Below are 23,942 nucleotides of genomic sequence, written 5' to 3' on the forward strand. Positions count from 1 at the left end.
CTATGCCTGGCCGCTAGGTATCAATGCTGAGCAATGGCTGAGATGCCCTTCTTCTAGGAGCTGTGAAGGTTATCTTTTCAGCATCCCCAGCCAGCCTGAGGAGCAGAGTCTTGTTCTGGGAATTAAAATCTTCTTTTACATAGAAATCTCACACTGCATTTTCCACCAGCTTGGTCTCTACTACTAACCCTACTCTTTGAATTTACCAACTTCTTTTGTGCTCACAGATTAGCGAGTGGCCTGGAAGGAGTGAAAATTGAGAACAAAGGCCACATGTCCATGCTGACTTTTTTTAACGTGTCAGAAAAGGATTACGGAAACTACACCTGTGTGGCATCCAACAGGCTTGGGAACACCAATGCCAGCGTCATTCTGTATGGTACGTGTTTTATGCCAGGACTGGAACATGCACCTGATAAAAAGTTGTGCTCCAGTCCAAAAATTGCTCGATCAGTCCGGGGAATACTGGGATAGTTTAATTGATGAATCTGGATCAATTTGAGCATTGGCCCAAACATTTGATGACTTTGCACTCACGTGCGTTCATTAGTAGTCAAGTGGAAGCCCAGCTTAGCCTCACTCCTGGTTGCCCACCACTGGGCCTTTCACAAAATATACCCTCAGTGGGGCTGCATTATTACCAAATCAGATGAAAAGAAAAACTCAGAAAATCTGGATTGCGGAAAATTATAAGATTCACTCTTAGTTAAACCCAGAGCTCCCCTCTCCAAAATGTCTGATTTGAACTTACTTTGGAAAGCTGAGGGACATAGCTCCTGCTTCTCAAGGTGCAGGCCTCTAGCCAAAGAAAAGAACGATCTGCTGCACGCAGAGATAAGCAAACATAATCTCCGTATTTGTGGAAAGAGCGAGCGCTCCTCGTGCTTTTCTACGTCAGTGGTCCCATCACTGTCACCAAAATAGCACAGTATCCACCTGCTCAACTGAGCATTTATTTAAAACAAATCTCAACCTGTTCTTGCTAGTTCAGTATAATGAGTTAAAAAAAACAAAAAAAACCTCCCTACATTTGCAAGCTTTGCCAGCTCACTGGGTACTGTCACAATATGGATTGCTTGCTTGAGGTATTTTTTTTTACAAGTTTTCTCTCACAGGTGAAGCAGGAATTCAGAACAGACAGGACCAAGTGGGAAAAGGGAGAATAAGAAAAATCACACCACAGAACTAAAAGCTTTTGTATCAAGAGATTTTGGGGGATTTAGAGTTTGGCCATAACTGGTTTCCCTACAGGTCTGCAGAATCCCAGTATACTATGATTTGAGCATTTATCTGTATAGTTAACTAGGTTATCTTGCAAAAACGGCTTTGTATGTTTCTTTACCATGTTGGGAGTAGTCAATCGGGAGGCAGCCTTTTCATGTTTGGGGCTTTCTGATGGGGTGGCTTTAGATACCTCTTTGTAACGTACCTTCCCTGGAAGTTGTAGGCTGTTGATCCTCTTTATGTCTAGCATTATATAAGTTCAGGGCTTCAATCTCTCCCCCTCCCCCAGAAGCAGAGGCCCCCCTGCTGCTTCTAGAAACAGATTTCCTACTCGGGGCTAACCTTGGAACCAATTTGTAGTCTTTTCATATCCTCACATGCCTGATGGTGCCTGACTTGAACTCAGAGCCTCTCGCTCTTTTAAGCCCATGTGTCATGTCCACAGCAGATCTGTGCGTTTGATTTTCACCATCAGAGGAGGTGCAATGGTACAATTACATCACCAAAATATCTTTTCTTAAAGAAAAGCCTAGCTCTTTGCAGAGCAGGCTGATGTCTCTCTTTCTCCTGTAGTGGAGATTTACTGATGAGCTCACTCTATTGCTTTGTGTACAGCTGCGGGGGAAGGTCCTGTGGACATACCTGGGAACTTTTATGTTCTGATCACCCTGAGATTGCTATTGATTAGCAGGAGAGGAGGGTGTGAGGTAGAATGCATATCAGCTTTCTTCTACCCCCCTCCCCCCTTCCACTAATCTACACTCTCCCATCCTCACCCTCTCTTAGGGGTGACCCCAGCACTCTCCTTGTCCCCTTCCCCATAAGTAACAGTTTCTTGACTTGTGCTCCCTCACTATACCCTTGGCTGAATCCCAAATCTTGGAATCGCCATGCCCAATCCACCTGTTGCCCTCCAGTTTTTCTCCACATGCTGCCTGCAGTGTCTGCTCCAGGTTTGCCCCTCTCCTCCTGTTCCCTGAAGGTTTCCTGAAAGGGAGTGGCTGGAACAGTAAACAGAGAGGCCCAAAGTTTTCTAGTATTTCTCTGGAGACCGGGCCATTGACACATTTTTAGTTATTGGGTGAAATCCAGAGTTCCCAGATATGTCTATGGAGGAGATAGGTTTTTTTGTCCAATAGCAGTCTTGCTGTAATTGGACCATCATGGTTGAAAAGCTTAATCACTCTGTGAAGGCCGTACTAAAGTGTAGTGCAGGAGGGACTGAGCCCAGCTGGTGGAGCAGGAAACCAAACTCTGCAGCGGCCAGAGACTTCCCCCAGCTGAGAGGAGCAGAACCCATAACTGCCTTTGCAGACCTCGACCTCAGGGAAGCAAGAATGAGGCTCTACTGCGACTGAACCAAAGAGGTACCTAATGCTGTGAACTGCCACTGCAAGAAAGATAAGGCTGGAGAGGAAGGGAAGGGTCAGGACCAAGGGCAACGAATGAGAGACAAAGGGAGGAGGTAGAGGGTTGAGTGCAGACTCCATCCCATTGCACCATTAAATGTGGCTCGCCAGCTGCCAGTGCTCACCATGCATATGTGTTCCACCTTCCGTCTGTAAATTTTATTCATCACTAGCAGAAAATGTGAATATTTTTCTTTTCTCTTTCTTTTCCTTCTTGTCCATTTGTCCTCTGCCTTAGAAATAAATGAGCCCAGCAGCTGTCCTATGCTGGCAGGTTTGTACATGTTTCTTCCATCCGCTTGCAAAGCACAGGGACCTTTTCCCCCCTTCAGGCTGCTACCTATGTGACTAATGAGCGCTTGGTAGGATTCTCTCTCTTCCCCCTTTCCCCCCCCCCTCCCCCTCCCCTAGTATTCCACCCTCCAAGGGCTGTACTAAATCATCTCACTGGAGAAATTCAGGAAGGCTGCTGGGGGACAGGATACAAATAACAATTTTTTTTGTTGGTTTCATAGATTAGCTTTTAATACACCGGTACAAACTTCTTGGACATAGATGCAGCTTGCATAGTTTAATGCTAGGGAGCTCCATTTTTTCAACCGCAGATGCTTCTGTCATTTTGAAGGCAGTCTGCACTCTAAGTATAAAACTAAATAGAACAAAAATTAGCTTTGTGGTATGGAGTCCGGAACAGTCCTATTTAATTCAATAGTTCTACCCATGGATGTCCACGCTCTTTAAGTGGCTTGCACTGTAGAATTAAGGATGGTAATCAACAGGAAGTAGTGAGAATGTTTTATGCAAATCATAACTTTCCAATCAATTACAGTTTTTAATATGATGATGCGATGAATGTCACCGGGAAAAGAGATTGCTCTTGGTGTCAGTGTTGGAGCCTCTTTAAGTCTTTGGCGTATTTACGACTATGCAGAAGAGCTAACGTACCCTGGGACAGACTTAAGAATAGGGCAAAAATAAAAGACCTACAAGTCAGTTTGCTTGCACAGTTTTGAAATACTTCATCGACTGTTTAATGTCCTACAGCTTTGGAAGGAAGGAAGGAAAAGATATGGATTCTTGCTGCAAGTTTCCAGCTGAATTGGATCCAGGGCTTTATTCACAACCATTCGAGGATGCTCCATCTATTTTATATCCCCTCCCTACTTAATTTAGTCCACTCATTTCACAGCTCTTAGCCAAGACTCCTTCCTAGACCTTACAATCATGGGTTCTAAATCTAGATGTCATCTTTGCACAATGACTATGACTCCTTCCTCCTCCCATCTCCAAGGGCTGCGAACACTGCCTCTGCAGCATCCCCAGACCCAGGAAATAGAAGATCTGAGCTGGGAATCAAATTTAGGTCCCTCCACATGGAAATGCATAGCACTGCTACTACTACCGGGCCACGCTTAGCCAACATTGTAATGTAAGATATGAGGCAGAAGCCTCGCAGTGTTTTATGCTTGCACAAGCTTTACTGGGAAATGTTTTCTCTTCCTGAAAGCACTGGAAATTTAAGCCATTGCCAAAGATGTTCTATTTCAAAATTATTTAAGAAAACTGGCTTGCAGCCTTTTTGTTAGATTTCTAAATTGGGCCCACTGATCTCTTTACCGTTTACAGGCAACAAGAAGTTCCATCCAAAACTAAAGGATCCTGCTTTCTGGGAGGCACATGGATCTGAAATTAAACACCCTGTTGGAATTTTCATATGTCCCGCCCGCCCCCCCCCAACCAGAAAATTTGCTGTGGTTAAGACACCAAACACAAAAGATATTACAGACAGGTAGACACACATCAATATCGTAAGCCTTTATTCTCTTCTGAAAGCAGATAATGATACAAAAGAGGTCTTCCAAGCAGGGAGTGTTGGCATAGACTTGACCCTGGGGAATAGGACGTATAATTACCGTATCGGAGACCGTCCTTCCTTCCAACATAAGTAGCACTAAAGTCCTCAGCCTCTGAGATAATGTCCTTTCCAGCTCTCAGGCACTGAGGAACTCCTCATGACTTGGCCAGTCGTGATATAGCACTAGGAAAGGTAATAAAGTTGTGCTTGTTATTTTTACATCACAGTGTATCATCCACCATCTCCATCAATAACTGGATTAAAACATAGAAAATGACTTAAGGGCCATCTAGTCTGCCGTTTCCCAGTGCAATACTGCACAGTCGAACCAGTCTCCTCCGGCTTTACCCTCAGGCGAAGGATCCTCTGTGCTTATTCCTTGCTTTCTTGAATTCTGCTGCTCTTTCAATCTTCACTGGGAGACTGTTTCATGTATCTGCTACCCTGTTTGCTTGATTAGCTAATCTTCCTCTTTTAAGCTTCTTGTGTAACTAAATGCTTGGAAACTTTGGCTTTGTCCTGCATGCTTAAAGATGCATTGGGTTGCTAAAAAGGGAAGAAGCTTTGCTTTTCTGACTGTATATTTTTGCAAGCTTGTAAAAATGTCAATACAGTGAGTCTTATTTGCCAGCATTTCATTTACTTTTTTTTACTGACTCATCGGGGCAACTAAATAACACTAGGTTGAGTTTTGACACTATTAATGTATGCTTGCTGATGTCAGCACGGGTGGGAGATGGCATGCGGCAAGATTTTAGACTGGTTTAATTTCTTTTTTCTTTTTGACTAGTTTGCCTTTTAAGTGGGGGTGCTAGCACTGAAGCACATTCAGTTCCATTTGAAGAAAACAAAAATTTGCATTTTTACAAAAAGTAATTTTAATGTCTCTACAAAGGATCATAGTAGAGATGTGAATCGGAACTGAAATCCGAACCGATTCTGGTTCCGATTCACATCTCTAGATCATAGTAGACAATACCATGTTATGCTGTAATTAGTGAAATAAAGTTAACTTTTAAATGCAATGATCTGCTCAGACCTGCAAAGAATTGCTTTGTTCTTTGTCACCAGTGGAGAAAGTGTCTCGGCTAATTGGATTCTTACCTCTGTTTTCAGAGAGTTGTTATTTCTTTTCTTTCCAATTAACAAGGTCAAATATCTCACTTCTCACTCCTTATGAGCTAAGATTTCTTGTAATGTCTGTCTATGTAATTATCTTGGTAATATTTCTCATTTTCTTAAGGTTTGCTTTTTGTTTCGTTTCTTTACTAGTCGGAGGATGTAAAATGTAACTTTCTAATGAAGATTAACCTTTGCTTTTTTGTTCTTTAACACTGACTGGTGAACTAGTACCCATCCTGCTGCAGTTCCTCATTTTCCTGATTATGTCACTGATAGGATAGAGATCAGTAAAGTCCACTTCATTTTGCTGGTCTTGTTTCCCCAAAACAGAATGAGGCGGCTTCATTGCTTTCTCTGAGAAAAAAAAAAATTAATGAAAACCAATAGTTTCTGTGTCACTCTGGTGATATTCTTACATCTTACTGCCAGCTCTGATTGCCAAGGCATATCTTCTCATGTTATGTGGTTAACACTTTTTCTCTGGGCTCTCTGGAGGCCAGGATCCCCATCCATACTTGCAGGAGTGGGTCTCATCTCCATTAGGGAAGTCATGGTCTCAAAACACCAACTAATGACTGGATGACAGCATCTCTGCATGGAAACCCTCTTGAACTGCGTGTTCAGTCACTGCTGTGCCTATAAGTGTGTAAAAAAGTAAATACATTATTTATTTTTAAACAAAGTGAGCCAATATCACTTGAAAGTCAATAAACAGCCCCGTACTTGAGCAATCCAGAGTCTGATCATTACATAATGGCTTAGGCCACGAGAAAGCCCCCTTAATGAAAATCCTGAATCTCAGCTGCCATTTTGATACACCATGCCATTCGGTTTATAGAAATCTCGCTGCATTAATGTTCACAAATCATTCGCAAAAGAAAAAAAAAATTAAAAAATAACCAGTATTATTAGAGTGGCTCCTGACTGGCTTTTACTCTATATTCAGAATAGGGAATATTTCAGCCTTGGGAAGTTTCTATGCAGCAGTGTCACCTAAGAGTGACAGGGTAGTTCATCCCCTAAAGGGCAGATCACGGTAGGAATGCTATAAAGGGTGACTCCATGACTTATAGGGGTAGGGGGAGTTCTTGAAGTGAATGAATGAACATCTCAGATGGAGTCTGGGAAGAAGCAGCAAAGGGGCTGTACCCTGCCTTGGATTCCTATTCTGTCCTGTACGAGCAAATGGCCAACCCAGAAAGATCCAACCCTAAGGAATTGTTAGCTGAATGGGAAAATCTATGGAAAATGGAAGAGAAAAATAAAGCAGATATTGTAAAGGCAACTAACCTTTTTTGTGAGAAAAGTAAATAAAGGTGAGAGAAACAGGACATCGCTATGTTTTCGAAAGAAGTAGCTGAACAAGTAAGAAAGAAAGGTTAGCATTCATAAACAATAAGAGACTGCAGAAAGAGGAAGACAGGTGACAATATCAAGAAAAGGTAAGAGAAATTGGGAAAGGGGTAAGGAGAACAAAGATGAAAATGGAAAAAAGATAGCAAATACGGTAAAACTAGAGGATAAGACTTTTTTTTTTTTTTTTTTTTTAGAAATAATAGAGGCATTGGGAGAGAAGAAGAGGAGGAATATGTAGGGAAAAATCAAAATTGCTTGACAAATGTTTCTGTTCAGTGTCCGCTGAGGAAGGGCCAGGAGTAGGACCACAGAAAACATACAAATATGAGATCTGAAGCGAGGTATACCTAAAATAGAAAAAGTATGTTCTTGAAGAGTTAGCTAAACTAAAAATAGGTAAGTGATGGGACTGCATGGGATTCATCCTAAGATTTTAAGGGAACTTCGAGAAGTTTTGGGAGTTCCATTGGCTGACCTTTTCAATGCTTCTTTAGAATCGAGAGTTAGTTTGGAAGACTGGAGACAGGAAGCTCTAGTTCCTCTTCACAAAAGGGGAAATGAGGGAGTAGCTACTAGGAACTACAGGCTGATTAGTCTGACCTGTGGTAACTAGAATAATGAAACTGCTGTTAAAGCAGAGGAAAGTGCAGTATCTGGAATCCAACAAATTGCAAAATCCAAGGCAGCATGGTTTTACCAGAGGTAGGGCTTGTCAAACAAATCTGATTAATTTCTTTGACAGTAAGGCCTTTCACATGGTTCCTCATAGGTGACTTACTCATAATCTGAGCATGATTGATGTGTGCCCTAAAGTGACTGGCTGGGTTAGAAACTGATTGAATAAGATATGAGAAAAGGTTATGGTAATTGGAGCTAATTCCAAGGAAAGGGGCATTACTAGCCCTTGGACTGGGTTTTTTTTTTTTCAACATTTTTGTGATATTGTGAAGGACTATCAGGAAAGATTTGATTTTGCCAATAATACCAAAATTTTCAACAGCCAGGAAGATTTGGAAAACATGAGAAGGGACCTAGTGAAGCTTGAGGAATGGTCTAGAATCTAGAAGCTAAGCTTTAATGCTAAAAAATGCAGAGATATGCATCTGGGTTGCAAACAACCCAAGAAGGCGATATAATCTAGAGGTAGAATTTCTTCTATGCATGAAACAAGAACAGGATCTAAGGGTGATCATATCTGATGATCCCAAGGTGGCCAAACAGGTGGATAAGAAGGCAAAAGCCAGAAAAATGCTTAGGTGCAAAGGGAACAGAATGATCAGCAGAAAAAAAGTTGATATTGCCCCTATATAATTCCTTGGTGTGATCTCATTTGAAATACCGTGTACATATCTGGAGACTATTCCTTCAAAAGGATATAAACATGATGGAGTTGGTCCAGAGAATGTACATTCTCTGCTCTTGTCCTTCAATTCCCCCTTCTCCATCCTCCCCCACTCCATCCCACAAAGCATCAGATCTTATTTTCAGAATAGCTCTAAAATGCAAAATCAACCAAATGCAAATATATCTCATGAATATTCATGTGAGGTGTCCTGAAAACCTGACCTTTTGAAAGGGGCTCAAAAAATAAGTAAGAAAACTACTGGCCCAGATCATATGCCTTTGGGATGCAGCTTTCTTTCTAGGTTATTTTCCTGCTTACGCTATATAACCTTTCTTCCTCATTCCCAGAGCTGGCACTAGTAATTGCTCAATACCCCAAGCCGCTCAAGAGGGCCCCCCAGACTCACTTTTGATGATTATTATTACTATTATTTTCCCTTTGCATTTCTACTCCTTCCTCCCTCATCACTCCATTTTAGGGAGACCAATGGGCTAGCCCCACCTCTGCTCCCACCCCATCCTGGCGTTGCATTATAAATAACATTCAGTCATGCATGCACATGGATAAGAATTCACACACTTTGACAGGTACAATTGCTTAACTGCGTATATTCACTAGCATACACTTTTACTTTTTCTACCTGCATTAAATTTTTAAAAAAGCTCATGAAAGCAAAATCAATGTTATCTTTACACAGCTCTCTGCAGGTCTGAGATCAGAATTTCCAGGCTCAAAATAAGAAAACAAAAATCAATATCTGTACCACCGATGGCTTGGCCTAGATGAAAAGCAGCAGCACTGCAATTATCAGCTTGCTAATGTTGGATACTGAGGATCTCCTGCGTGTTATGGCTGCTATCAATTTTTAATTAGACACAAGCCATTCTATTATTTAAACAACTACTGAGCGGTCGCCTTTCATGAACAGAGTAGAAAAAGAACTAAGAGCAAGTCAGCTGTTTAGCAGCAGTTACAACGATAAAAGAGTCCTCAGCAGGAGGGGCACAATCAAGGTGTCACTCGGTGCCATTACCAAACCATAGTAACATAGCAGATGAAGGCATAAAAAGACCAATCAGCCCATCCAGACGGCCCAGTTATTGCCTGACGTATCCCAGCTGTCAGCCGTAGACTATGACCATTCATAATATCTCTCTCCTTACCTAGGCACTGTTTTTTTTTATCTTCTTCATCTGTACTCTGCTATTTTAATCAGATGAGCCTGCACCTCCCATGTCTGTCCACAAAGCTTTCTAATGATCTACATAGCTACAGATATTAATGTTGCTGTTGCCTGATCATATGGCCAACTAGGATCCCTGTGTAGCCTGCCAGGCAGACCCAGTGACATAAGCAATTGTATTTCCAATAGGACTTCTAGGTTTTGCTGTACTTGCAGCCTGTCAGACAAACCGATCTCAGTCGAGATATCACACCAGTTTACATTCAGGTACTGTAGGTATTTCTATCCTCAGAGGGCTTGCAATCTAAGTTTTTTGCACCTGAGGCCATGGAGGGTAAAGTGACTTGCCCAAGGTCACAAGGAGCAACAGCAGGACTTGAACCCTGGTCTCCTGGTTCATAGTCCACTGCTCTAACCACTAGGCTATTCCTCCTCCCTATGCGATGACTCTAATTGTACACAGTATTCAAGATGTGGACTCACCATAGCGTGATACAGAGACATTATGGCAACCTCTGTTTTATTTGGCATTCCCTTTTGTTTGGATGACAAATTTGAAAAAAATGATTTAAAAAAAATGAGATGGTAATTGTGGGCAAACCTATGATTATAGATCTAAGGCAGCAACAATGGTTGCAGTTGAATTTAAAGCTAAAATAAAGGATAAAATAAATAAAATTATGATTATAATTACAAAAAAAGCATCTGCAGTTCAAATAACAAAAATGTACAACAGATCTCAAGAACATAATTGGTTCAAACACTAAAGTTTTCATTTGCTTTTTGAACATTTTCATACATTGAACTGTTCTTATTTTATACGGTAACTGATTACAGAAATCAGGAGCAGTACCCGAAAAGCTACATTTATGAATCTCATGTAGACAAATTTGACATGGAGAGAGGACCTCAAGTAACACCATTTGTGAAGAGTGCAGTGTTCTAGCGGGGCAGTACTTTTTCAATATGTTTGTGATCCAAGAGGCTGGTGATAAGGCTAACACATGTCTGATAAATATTTAATGCAATTTTATATTTAATATTATACTGAAATGGAAGCCAATGCAGATGTGATAAAACAGGTGGGATGTGTTAACAAATGGAAAGTCCTGAAGGCCAAGCAGCAGCTAGCTGTTTGTATGTGTGTGTGAGAGAGGAAGCCTGCCTGCCTCTGTGTGTGTGTGTGTGTGTGAGAGAGAGAGAGGATGCCTTCCTATCTGCCTGTTTGTATGAGAGAGAAAAAGTCTATGTATGTGAGAGGAAGCCTGGGGGGGGGGGGGTGTGAGAGAGAGAGGAAGAGGAAGCCTGTCTGTGTGTGAGAGAGAGGAAGCTTGTCTGTTTGTGTGTGTGCATAGAGGCCTGCCTGGGTGTGTGTGTGTGTGAATGGTAGGGATGTTCATTAGTTTAAAACTAAACAGAAAAATTAAACGAATAGGGGCCAATTTGTTGTTTGTTTGTTTTTTTGTTGGGCCCCAAAATGAATTGAAGGGGCTCCACAAATTAAACAAATCCTATTTGTTTCATTCGTTTGAAATAGAATGATTTCTATAAGCCATTATAGTCAATGAACTCATAGAAATGAGAGAAAAAGCCATGGGTGCCTGTGCACAGTTAGAAAGTGATACAGCGTAGAGCAGGCAGTCAGCAGAGAAAGGGAGAATGGGCATGCTGTCAAAGAGGTAAGAGGAATGGCCTATCACAGCAAAGCATTTTGCTTGTCTGACCTATCGCTGCGGGTTGGGTACAGTGATGATGATCTTGAAGACTGAGGGTGTCAGAATTGCTCTGCAGTGCTTCTCAAGACATTGTCTACATGAAAGCATAGCTCTGAGCTCTCTCTCTGAGTTCTTGGTAAAGTTTTTTTTTACTGTGGCATATTATATAGTCTCACTCACACGAAAGGAAAGCAAAGCAGCGAGGCAGTGCTGCTTCACAGTATCTGTATCTCATTGCAGATTTGTGTTGCTTTGTTTGCAGTTGCTGTTCTGTTTTTCCTTTCTGGTGATTGAAGCCGTAGGTACGTTTGAGGCTAGTCATTGATTCTCGGTTTGCCTGGCAGTGGGCACTGAGCAGAGAGTGCGGCATAACAGGCTGTACTGTGAAACCTGCCTGTGTCAGAGAAATAATGCAGGTAGTGTGACACTCAGTGTTTGCCTGGCACTAGGCAATGGGCGTTACAATACCACTGCAAAAATTATTAAATCTTTGTTGTAATCTTCACAACCCCAGTGATATAAAACAGTCATGCCAAGAACAGGAAAAGGTGGAACAGATGAAGTAAATTTAAATGTGTCCAAAATTGGGCAGGTTGGCACTGGCAGTGCCAGGAAGAACCCACAAACTGGTCCTGCACTGAAACTGAAAAGGGATTTCTTGGTTTGTTATACTGACTTTTATGCCCAAAAAAAGCCCTCATTCTTAAGGAGAAAATGCTGGTACAAGACAAAAGATTCTCAAGCGTAATCATTTCGCTGTTCTGAATGTGATAACACTTAAGGCTGAATATTAAAATGGCCGTGCGCGTAAAAATTGGCACTTACGCGCGTGGCCGGGCCTTGTGTGCACGCCATACGCATTTTCAAAAGGACCCGGCCTCACGCGTAAGTGACGATAATGAGCGTTACAAGTACCGGGCCCTGAAAAAGGGGCGGGGGAGGGCATGATGTGGGCAGAGGCCAGCTGGGACAGATATGCCTGATGAATATTCATGGTGAATTTTCCTGAAACTCAGGTCAGTCTGTGGCCCTCTGCTTTCGGGGTTGTGCATCTCTACGTTAGAGCTGCAGTTCACAACTCTGGCCCTGGATAGGCCCGGTTTTCAGGATCTTCCCAGTTCATACAAATAAAGTACATTGTTGTACATCCGGTATAAGAAACAGGTTGCTTTTCCTATTGTGGTTACCCTGATTACTAGCTGATTCCATAAACACCTGGTCATAGTTGCGTGCTATTGTTTCTCTTTGCTGCTGCTTTTTTTTTTTTATTATTATTATTAAATAAGCTTTATCACAAACTACCTCATAAGATGCACTTCTTGCCTTTTCCATTTAAAGAGTAAAACTGCCAAAAATCTAGACTTGTTTTGGGACAGAAGTAAATAAAAAAGAAACAGTATTTGGTAAAATATCTTAAGGAATTGCCTTAGCGTTAAATTTTGCTGAATATTTTATCACATGCTTTGGTGCTCTGCAGAGTCATTGGGTTGTCTCAGCTGTCTCGGCCTGGCTACATCTTGAAAACAAATTTAATCTCAAATGGCATGCTCACCAAGCAGCTAGCTAAATGCAGCAAATTCTCCAGGTGACGGATAGGGAATGAGGATAGACCACTCTCCTCCCAAATTCATAGACTGAAAACTGCACAGTCACTGTTGTATGCAAACAGTGATTCTTTTGCCTGATCAGCAATAACACATTTTTTTTTCTCCCTACGTAGGCCCTGGAGCGGTACATGACTTAAACAACTCTGCTGCAGGAGCAATGGCTGGACTTTGGCTAATGGGGTACCTCTTTCTTTATTTGCTCGTTAAGTTTTGATAAGAATGCAGAGGGTCCTTGGAGTGACTCCTGGCTTCTCCACACTACAGACTTTACTCTACAAACTGCGGGCAAACTAGTTTCTCAGCTTGAACGTTTGGGGGTCTGAAACCTGTAGGATAACTTTGGGTGTCTCCAAAAAAATACATCTCTTCTACTCTTCTCCCCTCTCTATCTTCCAAAATCTTATTCACCACCTTTTTTTTTTTTTGTACAATGTCTAATCTAAACATGCAGCGCCCTGAGAATATGTCTTGGTTTGAGGAACAATACGCAGTAAGCATCACCCAGCTGACAAGTCCTCTTATCTTTTTGTCTTGCGATAAAGGATTGTTCCATTACTTGTTACGTAGTAACTTGTCCATTCAAAATGTCTGATTATGTTAGGCTCACCTGTGTTCTGCTCATTTGCTTTGTAGCTGTCTAATGCCTACTTAACCCCGTAAAAAAATTTAACTGCAGAGTGTCTAGAATTAGCCCTTAAGAAACGAAATGGACATTAATGAGGATCTTGAAAATCCTGGAAATGTAACGAGAGAAATGATCTCAGGATGGTTGCTGAACGTCTAGTGTTCTTAACAGATGGTTAGGCAAAACAATGAGCCCATTCATCATTCTGTGTCTGTCTGTCCGTCCACCAGCCAGTCTAATCCATTACTGTGTGTCTGCCTGTCCATAGGGCTGAACATTCTTATCTATGTCTACTTCACAAGCATCTTCCCATCCATTATCAGATCATCCATTCAACAGTATCTCTGTCTTGCTTAGTTACCAAGATGCTACCAGAAAACCTACAAGCTACTTCTTAGCAATATAAAAGTCAATTTTATGACTGATAATTTCATTTGACATGGCAGTTTCCTCCTGCTTTTTTGGGTTTCCAGCTCAGTTGGGAGCAGGGCTGGGATCATGAGCCTTCATTTCCAACTACCTGGGTATTTTTTTTCCCCTTATGTTATATCCTCTGCCAATTTACTACAGTGACCAACCTCGAGCAGGGGCCATGTACCAGGGCTCCCTCCAGAACTCTGCAATCACAGACCCTAAATCTGGACAAAAGATGTTGCCTTTGTATGATGACAATGACTCCCTCTCCCTTAGGGGCTGTGAACACTGCCTCTTCAGCTTTCCCTGTCTCAGCCACTGGGTGAGTGAAAGACCCAAGCCAAGAATCAAGCCCATCTCCTTCCCTATAGTAGTGCCACTGAGCCACTGGACTGTTTCTGCCCTTTTGGGACAGGATTAGATTCATGAACTTCAGTGGTAACCCATCACTTCCACTTCCCAAAGATGATGTTATGGTGCTTTACTAGGTTCCTGCTGAAGAGACAATCTACTGCAGTGAACAAACACACCCTAGAAACTTCCCTGTCAAACTTCTTCTGCCATCAGAGACACAGTCTGAAGCATTCATCTGCAACAGTATGGTAGCAACACATAGGGTTGGAAAGTTTAAATCCATATCCTTATTCTTTATGGACATCACAAGAAAAAAGAATTAGAGCTCTTTTTCTTAAAGATGCCAAGGAATTTTGATGTCAAATACCCCTCCCCTTCTGACCTCTCTGTCCTTTCCTTCGCAGTCCATTAGACATTCACGTAGTTGATGGAGATCAACTTGTGTTGTGTTCTTCGGATACCGTGCATTTTTATCCCATCACCCCCTTTTCTGTTTGGAAGCCTCATCTGAGCCGTGTGTACCTGAGCATGTGAATTAATTTCTAAGCACTTAATTTCCAAACATTGACACAGATCAGTCTCTGCTGGGCACCACCGAACTCCATTCCATGCACATCTTACATTTCAGTTGCTCATGTTTGTAGATCTGTTCATTTTTTGAGCTGTGTCAGTTAGAAAACAACAGGTACAGTAATTGTATCAAAGGTATTATTGCTAATGAATAAAGAACACAGCACACTGTTTTAAGTTTAGCACTAAAAGAAGCAATCCAACGTAAGGAAAAGTTTGAATAGAATGCTAGATCCAGGGCTGGATTTAAGATTATGATGCCCATAAACAGAGCAAGGGGTTCCTTCCTTCCTCTCCCTCTCAAAAGCAAGTTTTGGGCACCTTCAGAATTTGGCACCTGTGTTGTCTATGCCTAAATCAGTCCCTGGCTAGATCCAGAGGTGCTTTGAATGGCCTTGATACTGCAAGTAAAATAAAACTGTCTAAGTTGGTATGCAGAAGGGTTTTTGAAAGAGCAGACTGAATTTCAGTATTATTTCCACAACAGCCTGTGGTTTGTTTAGTTCCAGGAAGAACAACTGGGAACAGCTGGGCTGCATCGCACTTTGGGATGAACCCTCTAGGGGAAATGGGTAACTATTTCAAAGTAAACTTGGAGCTTTCTTCTCTTCCATGATTTCTGTACGATATGCAAAGACGAGACACATTACTTGCTTTTTTTTTCTTTTGCAAAGAGCGGCACCTCCATCAACTATATTACCCTTCATGACTTGAAGGTGTTGATAGCCCCGGTGCCAGGTGGGGGATCATTCCAAGGTGAGCACTAAACCACAATCAACTGAAAAAGGCAGAAAAGGCATGCCCTGCTGTGCTGCCTAACACACCAAGATTTGGTGATTTGGACATGTCGGATAGTTAAAAGGTACATGTAGACACCCAGGGATAATAGGTCTGATTTGGTCTTCAAACCATGTAAAACATGAATAAAAAGGGTCGTTGCTAGGAATGCTAAACATTTAGGTGGTATATTCATTGAAAATATTTCCTTACCTTAGCATATTTGGACAGATCCCAAACACTGCACCTGACATGATATATGTGGACACATCCATTGTAAGGTGCAGAAAGTTTTGACTTCCTCCTGAGCAAGAAACTACAAATGGGGTCATTTTTGCAATCACTGTACAGACTCTCATGTCTCAAACTTATACAGACTTGGACTTCAGATTTGTATATTCGTATCCCACATTAGTTTATATTCCAAGCCCTATACATACTAAGCCACCACTCTCCTTTCCAGCAACAGAAAAATGGGCATTGGAAGTGAAATTGCATCCTGCTTTTAAATGGGGAAGAACCACCTCCACCCTGGTTTTATGACTTCTGGACAGATTAATGCCTCCATTCTCTTTGCTTTCCAACTAGCTTCCAAAATGAGTTCTTTTTTTGGGTATCCACAAATAGCAGATACACTCGTTGCCGTATCATATCTCAGAAGTTAACATAGCACAAAGGAACTGCTGGGGGCAGCAGGGAAGTTCATTTTGCATATCCCACCTTTCCCCTAACTTCCCAAAAAAAGAAAACAATTACTGCAGGTAAATTAGACATCTCACCCAGTGCCAACATGCATCAAGTACCAAGGGATGCAATCAGAGAGACCAAGAAAATGTGGCAAAAAAAAAAAAAAACCCACAGAAATAGTCCCAATTGGATTGGGTGCTATTGGCCTGATTAAAATAAAAGGATCTTCCAAGTGCACCTTAAGATGTTGTCTGGCACAATTCAGATATCAAGAGCAGCTCTAGCTGTAAAGTTGAGAGGCTGAAATTCAACTCTGCATACCCTCGCTTAACAGCTGGGTTCATTCCTGTCATGGGATATGAAAAATAAACCCAATGAGAGACTCTATCCCAAGATTTAACCTTCCTAAAAAGTGCGCAAGATATTTTTGGCTATTGTCACAACATTGGCAGGGAGTTCACACTGAGACTCTTATGGTATTTTCTGCTAATGAAATGTTCCCCTCGTCCCCAGCTTCCTGTGTTAAAACGGAATAAACAGATAAATGGCGGACAAGAATTTACAATCACAAAGTGAGGGTTAGCTCTGGTCATGCTTATTTCTATATAGTCAGGAGGCTATAGGCAGAGAAAAAAGAATGAGGGTGCCAAATATGCCATGGTGTAGTATAAAAGGATGGAGGGGGAGGGTGGAGGGTTTTTTTCCCCGTATCCACATTAAACCGTAAGCAGCTGTAAGGAGGTTGATATTTTCAACTAATCTAGTGGAAATCTGCTTTTGACCTCCATTTCTTTTTTAAAAGTCACGTCACAGAGTGGCGCTAATGATTGGGGCTGCTGCCAAGTTTGTTCTTTACTGGTTAATGTCAAGTGCCTGAGAGCCAGTCATTTAAAAGTCTTTAAGCAAGTTTCTTGCTGTGAAGAAAAATGTCATGTGATTTAGAATTCTGTGCATTGTTGCTAAAAGTGCAAATTTGCCGTCTGGCGCCAATGTGCTGCAAACTGAATTTGGACTTGGCATTTGTGCATCTGTTAATCTGTGTTGTCTGAAATGCTTAAAGTGCTCTTCTATGACTGGATCATCTGAGTGTGGTCTTTCTGTTCACTGTCTAAAAGACGACAAATGATTAAACAATGACAGGAGACCTTTTGAAAGGCCTGTGGTGGTAGAGGAGATATCAAATAGAAATGATATGCTGTTGAGAAGAAACAGGACTGGTTCTGTGGTCTTAACTTATGAAATGAGATGAACAGATAAGAAACAAGTAAAATATGTAAAAATGTGATAGAATATGCTGTCTTACTGGTCCGATGTAATTTGTCCTTTGAAAATTCCCCTTTTCTTATCCAAGCTGCCATGTTAAATGAGACTCTCCCTCTGTATTAAAGCCAGCAACTAATGCAGCCCTCTGGCCTCAGTCCTGACCCTGCAGGCTTGAAATACGAATTACTGCATTGTTCATCCATAGCACAGGATGCAAGAAAGCGGCTAGAGCACGGAACCTCTAACATTCATCTGCTGGAACCACATTTCTGGTGGTTTAGCTGAGATAACAACTGAGGCGCTGCCGTTATATCAGCCAAGGGAACATTTCCACATTCAAGTTTCTTGTGACATGTAAAAAGTGCAGTTGTGAGGAATATGTTGGTGTATGAAAAAATGTTAAACTCCAAAGTCCTGATCTTCTATAGGTTTTAAGTTCCACTATGCCTCTTTTCAATGGTATGGTTTCTAGCTGTGTCAGGACACCGAAGTAAACATTCTCACAGTTTTCACTAAATCTATGTTCAAATGCTTTAAAATGATAAAGTGGGTACGAAATATAACTTCTGTCTGCCTTTTAGGGTTTTTATTTATTTATTTTTTTTCTTCTTCTTCAAGCAATGAAGTCAGTCGGTCAATTTCTGTCAATGATTGTATTGAGTGAATATACTACCTGAATTTGTGCATGTTACATTGTAGTTGTAACCTTTTCTAATTCAGAATGAATAAGAGATGGTTGTGATTGTGCAGTGTATCAATAAAGTTTGAAGAAATTTTTACCCTTTGACTGTTTTCCTCATGGTTGAAGCTGGTGAGTGTTGGCTCTGGTGGGTTGATGACGAAGCCTGCCGGAGCAGAATCGGTGTCAAACTTCCCAGCTTCTGCAAGGAGCCTGTGAAGAAAGCCAAAAAGGTAACCACTGTCTGCTAAACTGAAAACCATGCATTGACAATTGGAGTCAGTGTATCTTGTATTCTTCTTTTCCTCCATGTTAGCCTCACGTTTCATGAAACTGCGTGTATGCATCTCATCATTCTGGTTATCCACCATCCCTGTCATCTCTTCTGCACTTTCCAGCTATGTAATTCTTGTCAAATCATTCACAAAAACAGAGAAAAGCAATTCTTTAATTCTTCTAATTATCCCTTCCATTCTGCCTATCAGTTTATTGCATTTTCTGGTCCTGTAGTCTTTGACTTTTTCTTCCATCTGGTCTGTCCATTGTACTTACAATTTATTCTTCTGATTTTGTACACTTCTCTCTCTCCCCTCTGCCTTCCCTAAATAAGCGGTTGTGCATGAGTTTTTGAGACCACAAGTCCCTTCAGGTGCCCTTTCTTCAAATGCTTAGATACTAGGCACCACATGGGCCATCTTCTTTTCCTGTTCCAATATCACAGACACTACCAGATCTCCAAGTTTACCATAGCTTTCCCACAGCTAAGGATCCTCTCATTCCATGCTTTTTTAATTCTGTTTTTGTTTTTGCCTCTTATCAGGTACCCCCCTTCTGTAAAATTAGGAGGCATTTCATTATCCTGAGCATCCTCCTTCTCAGCCTCATGCCAGGATGACTTGTTCTGGAGCTACCATTCCACTGTGCAATGCTTTCCAATGTGCGTGATTTGTACTGATGGAGTATTTGAATGCCTCTGTCATATCCTCCCCCCCCTTCAGGGTTTCCAAAGGACCTAAATATACCTACATCCGTAAATATCTACAGAGGCTGCTGCTAGAGTGGCATACAAGCCTTAGGAGGATGTTAACTCCCCTTATTTTGTCAAAGCAACATTTCAGCTTCAAAGAAATTCTACCCTGTATTCTACCACTTGATGGTCACAGACCAATCTAGTGGCTGGTCTCTAATGACCTGCGAGGTGTGTTTGATGCAAAACGGTCATTAGGCACGTCAGAATGAGCTTTTTGACTGCGAGCCCTGTGGTAGACTCTGGCCAAGTTTGTTCTCTAAAGCATGTAGGATGTTCCAGGTTATTCTTATTTTTTCTTTGACCAGGCATTTCAGGTAACTAAGTACAGACTCCGGCTCAGTCATTCTGTGATAGTATAAAATGCCTTTTCTTCCCCACAAAACCTGAATACTTAGAACAAAGAGATGAGAAAGCCATGCACTTACTGGACAGCAGGAGTTTGGTCCCTGTACTTATTGTCCAGCAGGGGCTCAAGACTTAGGTACTTTGTGTTTCCATTTTTACTTAAATGAAAAAGCAAATCTGAAAGAAAAAAAAAAGAAGACATACATGAAAAAATAAAAGTTCAAATGCAAAAGACATAGCTACCTCAATGTATTTTTGTAATATTTCAGACAACTGTTGTGAAATTGTTTGGTTTGAAATCCTTCAAGTTGCTTTCTTGTACTATATCCCTTGAACCCATGGAAGCAGCCCTATTACAGCAGCATCACAAATTATTTTATGCAACATTACATTGGTTCTTGTAGTGGGAGAGAGACTATGTGCAAAGCAGAGTTCTAACAACCATATTGATGCTGGAGAAAAACTGGATTCTTTGCAGGCTTTGATACATTTTACTGGACCAGAAATTTTTGTACATGAGTTTTTGAGCTCACACAGGTACAGGTGACAATCCTAACCTGCTTCTTCCAGCAAGGTGATCCACAGTCTCCTGAGTTTTCTTTCCTTAGTTGGAAGGAGGGCAAGGAGATAAAAGTGAATAAAGCTAAGTTGTTGCATATCATTGTTCCATAGTACAAAGCTTCATGTATCCACTGGTCTCTTCAAAATCCAGCTATTTTGCCTGACTATGAAGGATGGATTAATTATAGCAGTAACATAGTGTGATCAGTCTGTGGCCACCAGTTAGCCCAGCAACACTCAGAGTGACAATCTTTGTCTAGGACTTTCAGATCATATTTTATTCTGGAACCCAGTAACGCATGCACCATGAACCTAGCGAATGGGTACTGCTGTAGCCCAATGGCTGGGGCTTTTCTCTATAAGAGGCTGTGTATGCTGTTCCCAAGGTATGAGCTCCATCAGCCCGAGGGAGCAGAATTGGGGTCAGAGAATTGAGCCATAGGCTTTTGTATGGTAGCCCACAGGGTTGCTGCTGAGCTGGACCCAGCCCCAGGAAGAGATTTCAGTACATAGGGCTGATGTCACAATTTCTGATTTAGAACTAAAGGAAATTCTTAAGGTAGAAATGGAGGCAAAAGGAATCTATTATGCTCTCCCCATTCCAATAGAAAAGATGCAATAAACTGGCCCATACATTTTTCAACTGATCATATCAAGGGGTCTTCAACAGTAAAGGGCAATATAGACAATCAAACACTTTGTTCAAACATAAGGAGTAGTGTCTAGGAGAAAACAACCTTATAATAAAGTTCTCATTTCTGTAGAGTAAAGTTGAAGAAAAGAATTGACAGCTTTTGCTATAATCTAGTCATACCCCAAAGTACATACTAGTTCTGGGTCCTAAAGTGGATTAGAAACTGGTTGAGTGGGAGACAACTAAAGGTAATGGTAAACAGAGTTCACTCCAAGGAAAGAGAGGAAACCAGTGGTGTGTCAAAGGGATTGATCCTTGGTCTAGTTCTCTCTAAATCTTCACCAGTGATATTGAGGAAGGACTATCAGGAAAGGTCTGCCTTTTTTTTGTGGATGATACCAACATCTGCAACAGGGTAGATCCCTGGAAGGTGTGGAAAACATCTAGTGAAGCTTGAAGAGTGGTCTAGAACAAGGGTGTCCAACTTCTGTCCTCAAGAACCGCAAACCAGTCTGGTTGTTAGGATATCTGTAATGAATATGTATGAGATAAATTTGCATACAGCTCAGAATTGTGCATGCAAATTTATTTCATGCATATCGATTAGAGTTATCCTGAAAATCTGACTGGTTTACAGCCCTTGAGGACAGGAGTCAGTCACCCCTGGTCTAGAGTTTGGCAACTAAAATGTAAAGCTAAAAATTCAGGGTTATGCATTTGAGTATGGAGGTGAAGTTCTTATGTGAACAAAACATGAGTAGGATCTGGGGGGTGATCATATCTATGATCTTAAACTGGCCATCAAGACAAGGCAATTGCAAATGACAGCAGGATGCTTGGGTGTATAGGGAGAGGAATAGTCAGCCAGAAAAGAAGATCATATTGCCTCTGTATAAGTCTCTTGTGAGACCTCATTTGGAGTACTGTGTACAGTTCTAGAGACCACACCTTTATAAGAATATAAACCGAATAGAATTGGTCCTGAGGGCAGCTACAAAAATGGTCAACAGTCTTTATCATAAAGCTTATGGGGACAGACTTAAAGATCTAAACATGTATATCCCCAGTAAAAGAGGAGATATGATAGAGATATTTAAATCAATGTTTCCCAAAATCTTCAAGCCCAAGGCACATCAACCTCAACAGAACAGGCAAATGAAACCAAGTAATTCTTAGAGACCAGAAACCAAAGAATTCTTAGAGACCAGAAAGACACCTAAATAAATAAACTAATATTTTATTGTAAGGGCTACAAATACTAAAAATTACAGTATTATATCATAGCATATGATTATACAGAAATATAGATATATTGCAGTCACTAGGCAATGCTTAGAAACAGGATACATAAACAGTAAGCAAAGTTCTGCTACTTATTCTTATAAGCAATACCTTAGGACTTACTGGCAGATGGCCAACTGCTTCTTGTAGATCAGATGGGTAGGGGGATCAATCTGCATCCATGCTTGCTTAATGATAGTAATAATGGAGGTTCCTCTGAAATTTCTCTATTTTGTTTCATCTCTTATACCTTTTGGCAGCATGTCGCCAACAGTCATGAATGATGTCATCCTTGCTAATCATGGGTCAAGTTGTGTGCACATTGTAACATTCTGCCCTAGATGTGTTTTGGCTTCCTGAAAACAAGGGTGTGGCCTTGCACTGTTGGCCACACCCAGGAGCTATAGATAGTTCTCAGCAGTTTTAGCAAATACACAGCATGCAGATAACTGCTGCTGGTTTTGTTCTCTGGTCATTATCCTTGAATTTTTCCCCACCTTCTCCAATCTCCACGGCTTCTTGCGGATGAAGTCCAAGTTTCATTTGAGAGTTAACCATACCTTCAGCATGTTTTTCAGCAACTCTTCCTTATGTTTCAGCCAAAATGTGGCCCTGTTGTTGTGCATAAAGTAATCTCCCTATCGGGCCCCTCCTCAATCTTTCTGCTGCTTTTCACTCCGTTCCTAGCTGTCTTAGCATGGGCACATCATCCACATAGCCCAGCTCCTCACCCAGCAGACACTCCTGCTCCCTCCACTTCTCCCTGACTGCTGATTCCTGTTCCTTCCCTAACCTCAGCTCCTCACCATCTATAGTTCTCTCTCTCTCTCTCTCCATCCTGTCCCCTCATTTCCTCACCATGAATAGATCTCTCTGCTCCTGGACTCCAGCTCCCTCTATATGCAGGAGAAAGCAGAAATCTGTGTGGGGTGGACAGATGCTGTTAGCTTGTCTGCGGCTCCCAACACTTGCAGTGAGCCATCTGATACTCAGTACATGCTGTGCTCACAGGGCCAGTGCTAGCCTTTTCACTGCCCTGTGCGAACAATTATTGTGCTGCCCTCCCCCTCTCCCCCGCACACATTTTCATTTACTCTCTGTCTTGGGCCCACCAAAAACAGGCCAGCTCCTTCTAGCAACCTAAACTTAAAAAACTGTCACACACACACACACCACACCCCCCCCCCACCGGGTCTTCACTCTCTCCCCCAGAACCCATGACCAATGCAAGAATATTAGGTGCCCTAGGCAAATCTTATATCCTTGCATCCCACCCCATCCTCTCCACACACACACACACAGTTAAAAATATACATTCATAATAACAGATTTTACATGAAAAATAATATTCAAAGTACAGTCTTCTGAGATAAAAAAAAAAAAAAAGCACAACATGTATATTTACTTGCACTGCTATGGTTCCAACCAGAAAACCCTACAAAAAAAGACAGAACCCATATGGCATTAGGACTACAGTAAAAGTGTTAGATACGGGCTTGACCCTCAGAAAGCTAAGAGTAAATTACAATTAAAATATAATGAGCCTCCCATACCAAAACAGTACTAACTGCCAGCACTTAAAAAGTAAGAACCCTATCAATGAGACAGCAGCACTGCAAATATTACACTAGGCCCTCAAACACCAATACACCTCCTATTAGGAAAACCGAACAAACCAATCTGCTATAGATCCCTAAATGCTAGCAGAATACTATCCTTGATCACAAAATCAGAAGACAGGCAGACCCTCACCAAATACAGAAAAAAGAAACCATAAAGTATAAATAGAAACATGCAGACAAAAACTGAATTGGAAACCACAAGTCAGACTCTATGCAGTGCAACAATGGAAAAACAGAACCATCACCAATCCTCAGCCATTAAACAATAAAATCAAGAAATATAA

The 23,942-nt window shown here is 41.5% G+C and overlaps 1 protein-coding gene across 3 annotated transcripts in view; it reads left to right on the top strand.

The window, feature by feature from the left end:
- Positions 1 to 18,283, top strand: part of LOC115073978 (opioid-binding protein/cell adhesion molecule homolog) — a 1,138,013-nt gene extending 1,119,730 nt beyond the window's left edge. For 2 of the 3 annotated variants that reach the window (XM_029572998.1, XM_029572996.1), the window contains 5 exons: positions 228 to 379; positions 2,872 to 2,907; positions 12,930 to 12,996; positions 15,283 to 15,351; positions 17,632 to 18,283. In XM_029572998.1, the coding sequence (XP_029428858.1) occupies positions 228 to 379; positions 2,872 to 2,907; positions 12,930 to 12,996; positions 15,283 to 15,351; positions 17,632 to 17,791 (484 nt within the window). In that variant the 3' untranslated portion in view covers positions 17,792 to 18,283. The remainder of the gene's footprint in view (positions 1 to 227; positions 380 to 2,871; positions 2,908 to 12,929; positions 12,997 to 15,282; positions 15,352 to 17,631) is intronic. The other variant, XM_029572997.1, reaches the window with a different exon arrangement.
- Positions 18,284 to 23,942: the final 5,659 nt, after the last annotated feature.

Source organism: Rhinatrema bivittatum, chromosome 12, assembly GCF_901001135.1.
Source record: "Rhinatrema bivittatum chromosome 12, aRhiBiv1.1, whole genome shotgun sequence".
Lineage (NCBI taxonomy): Eukaryota > Metazoa > Chordata > Amphibia > Gymnophiona > Rhinatrematidae > Rhinatrema > Rhinatrema bivittatum.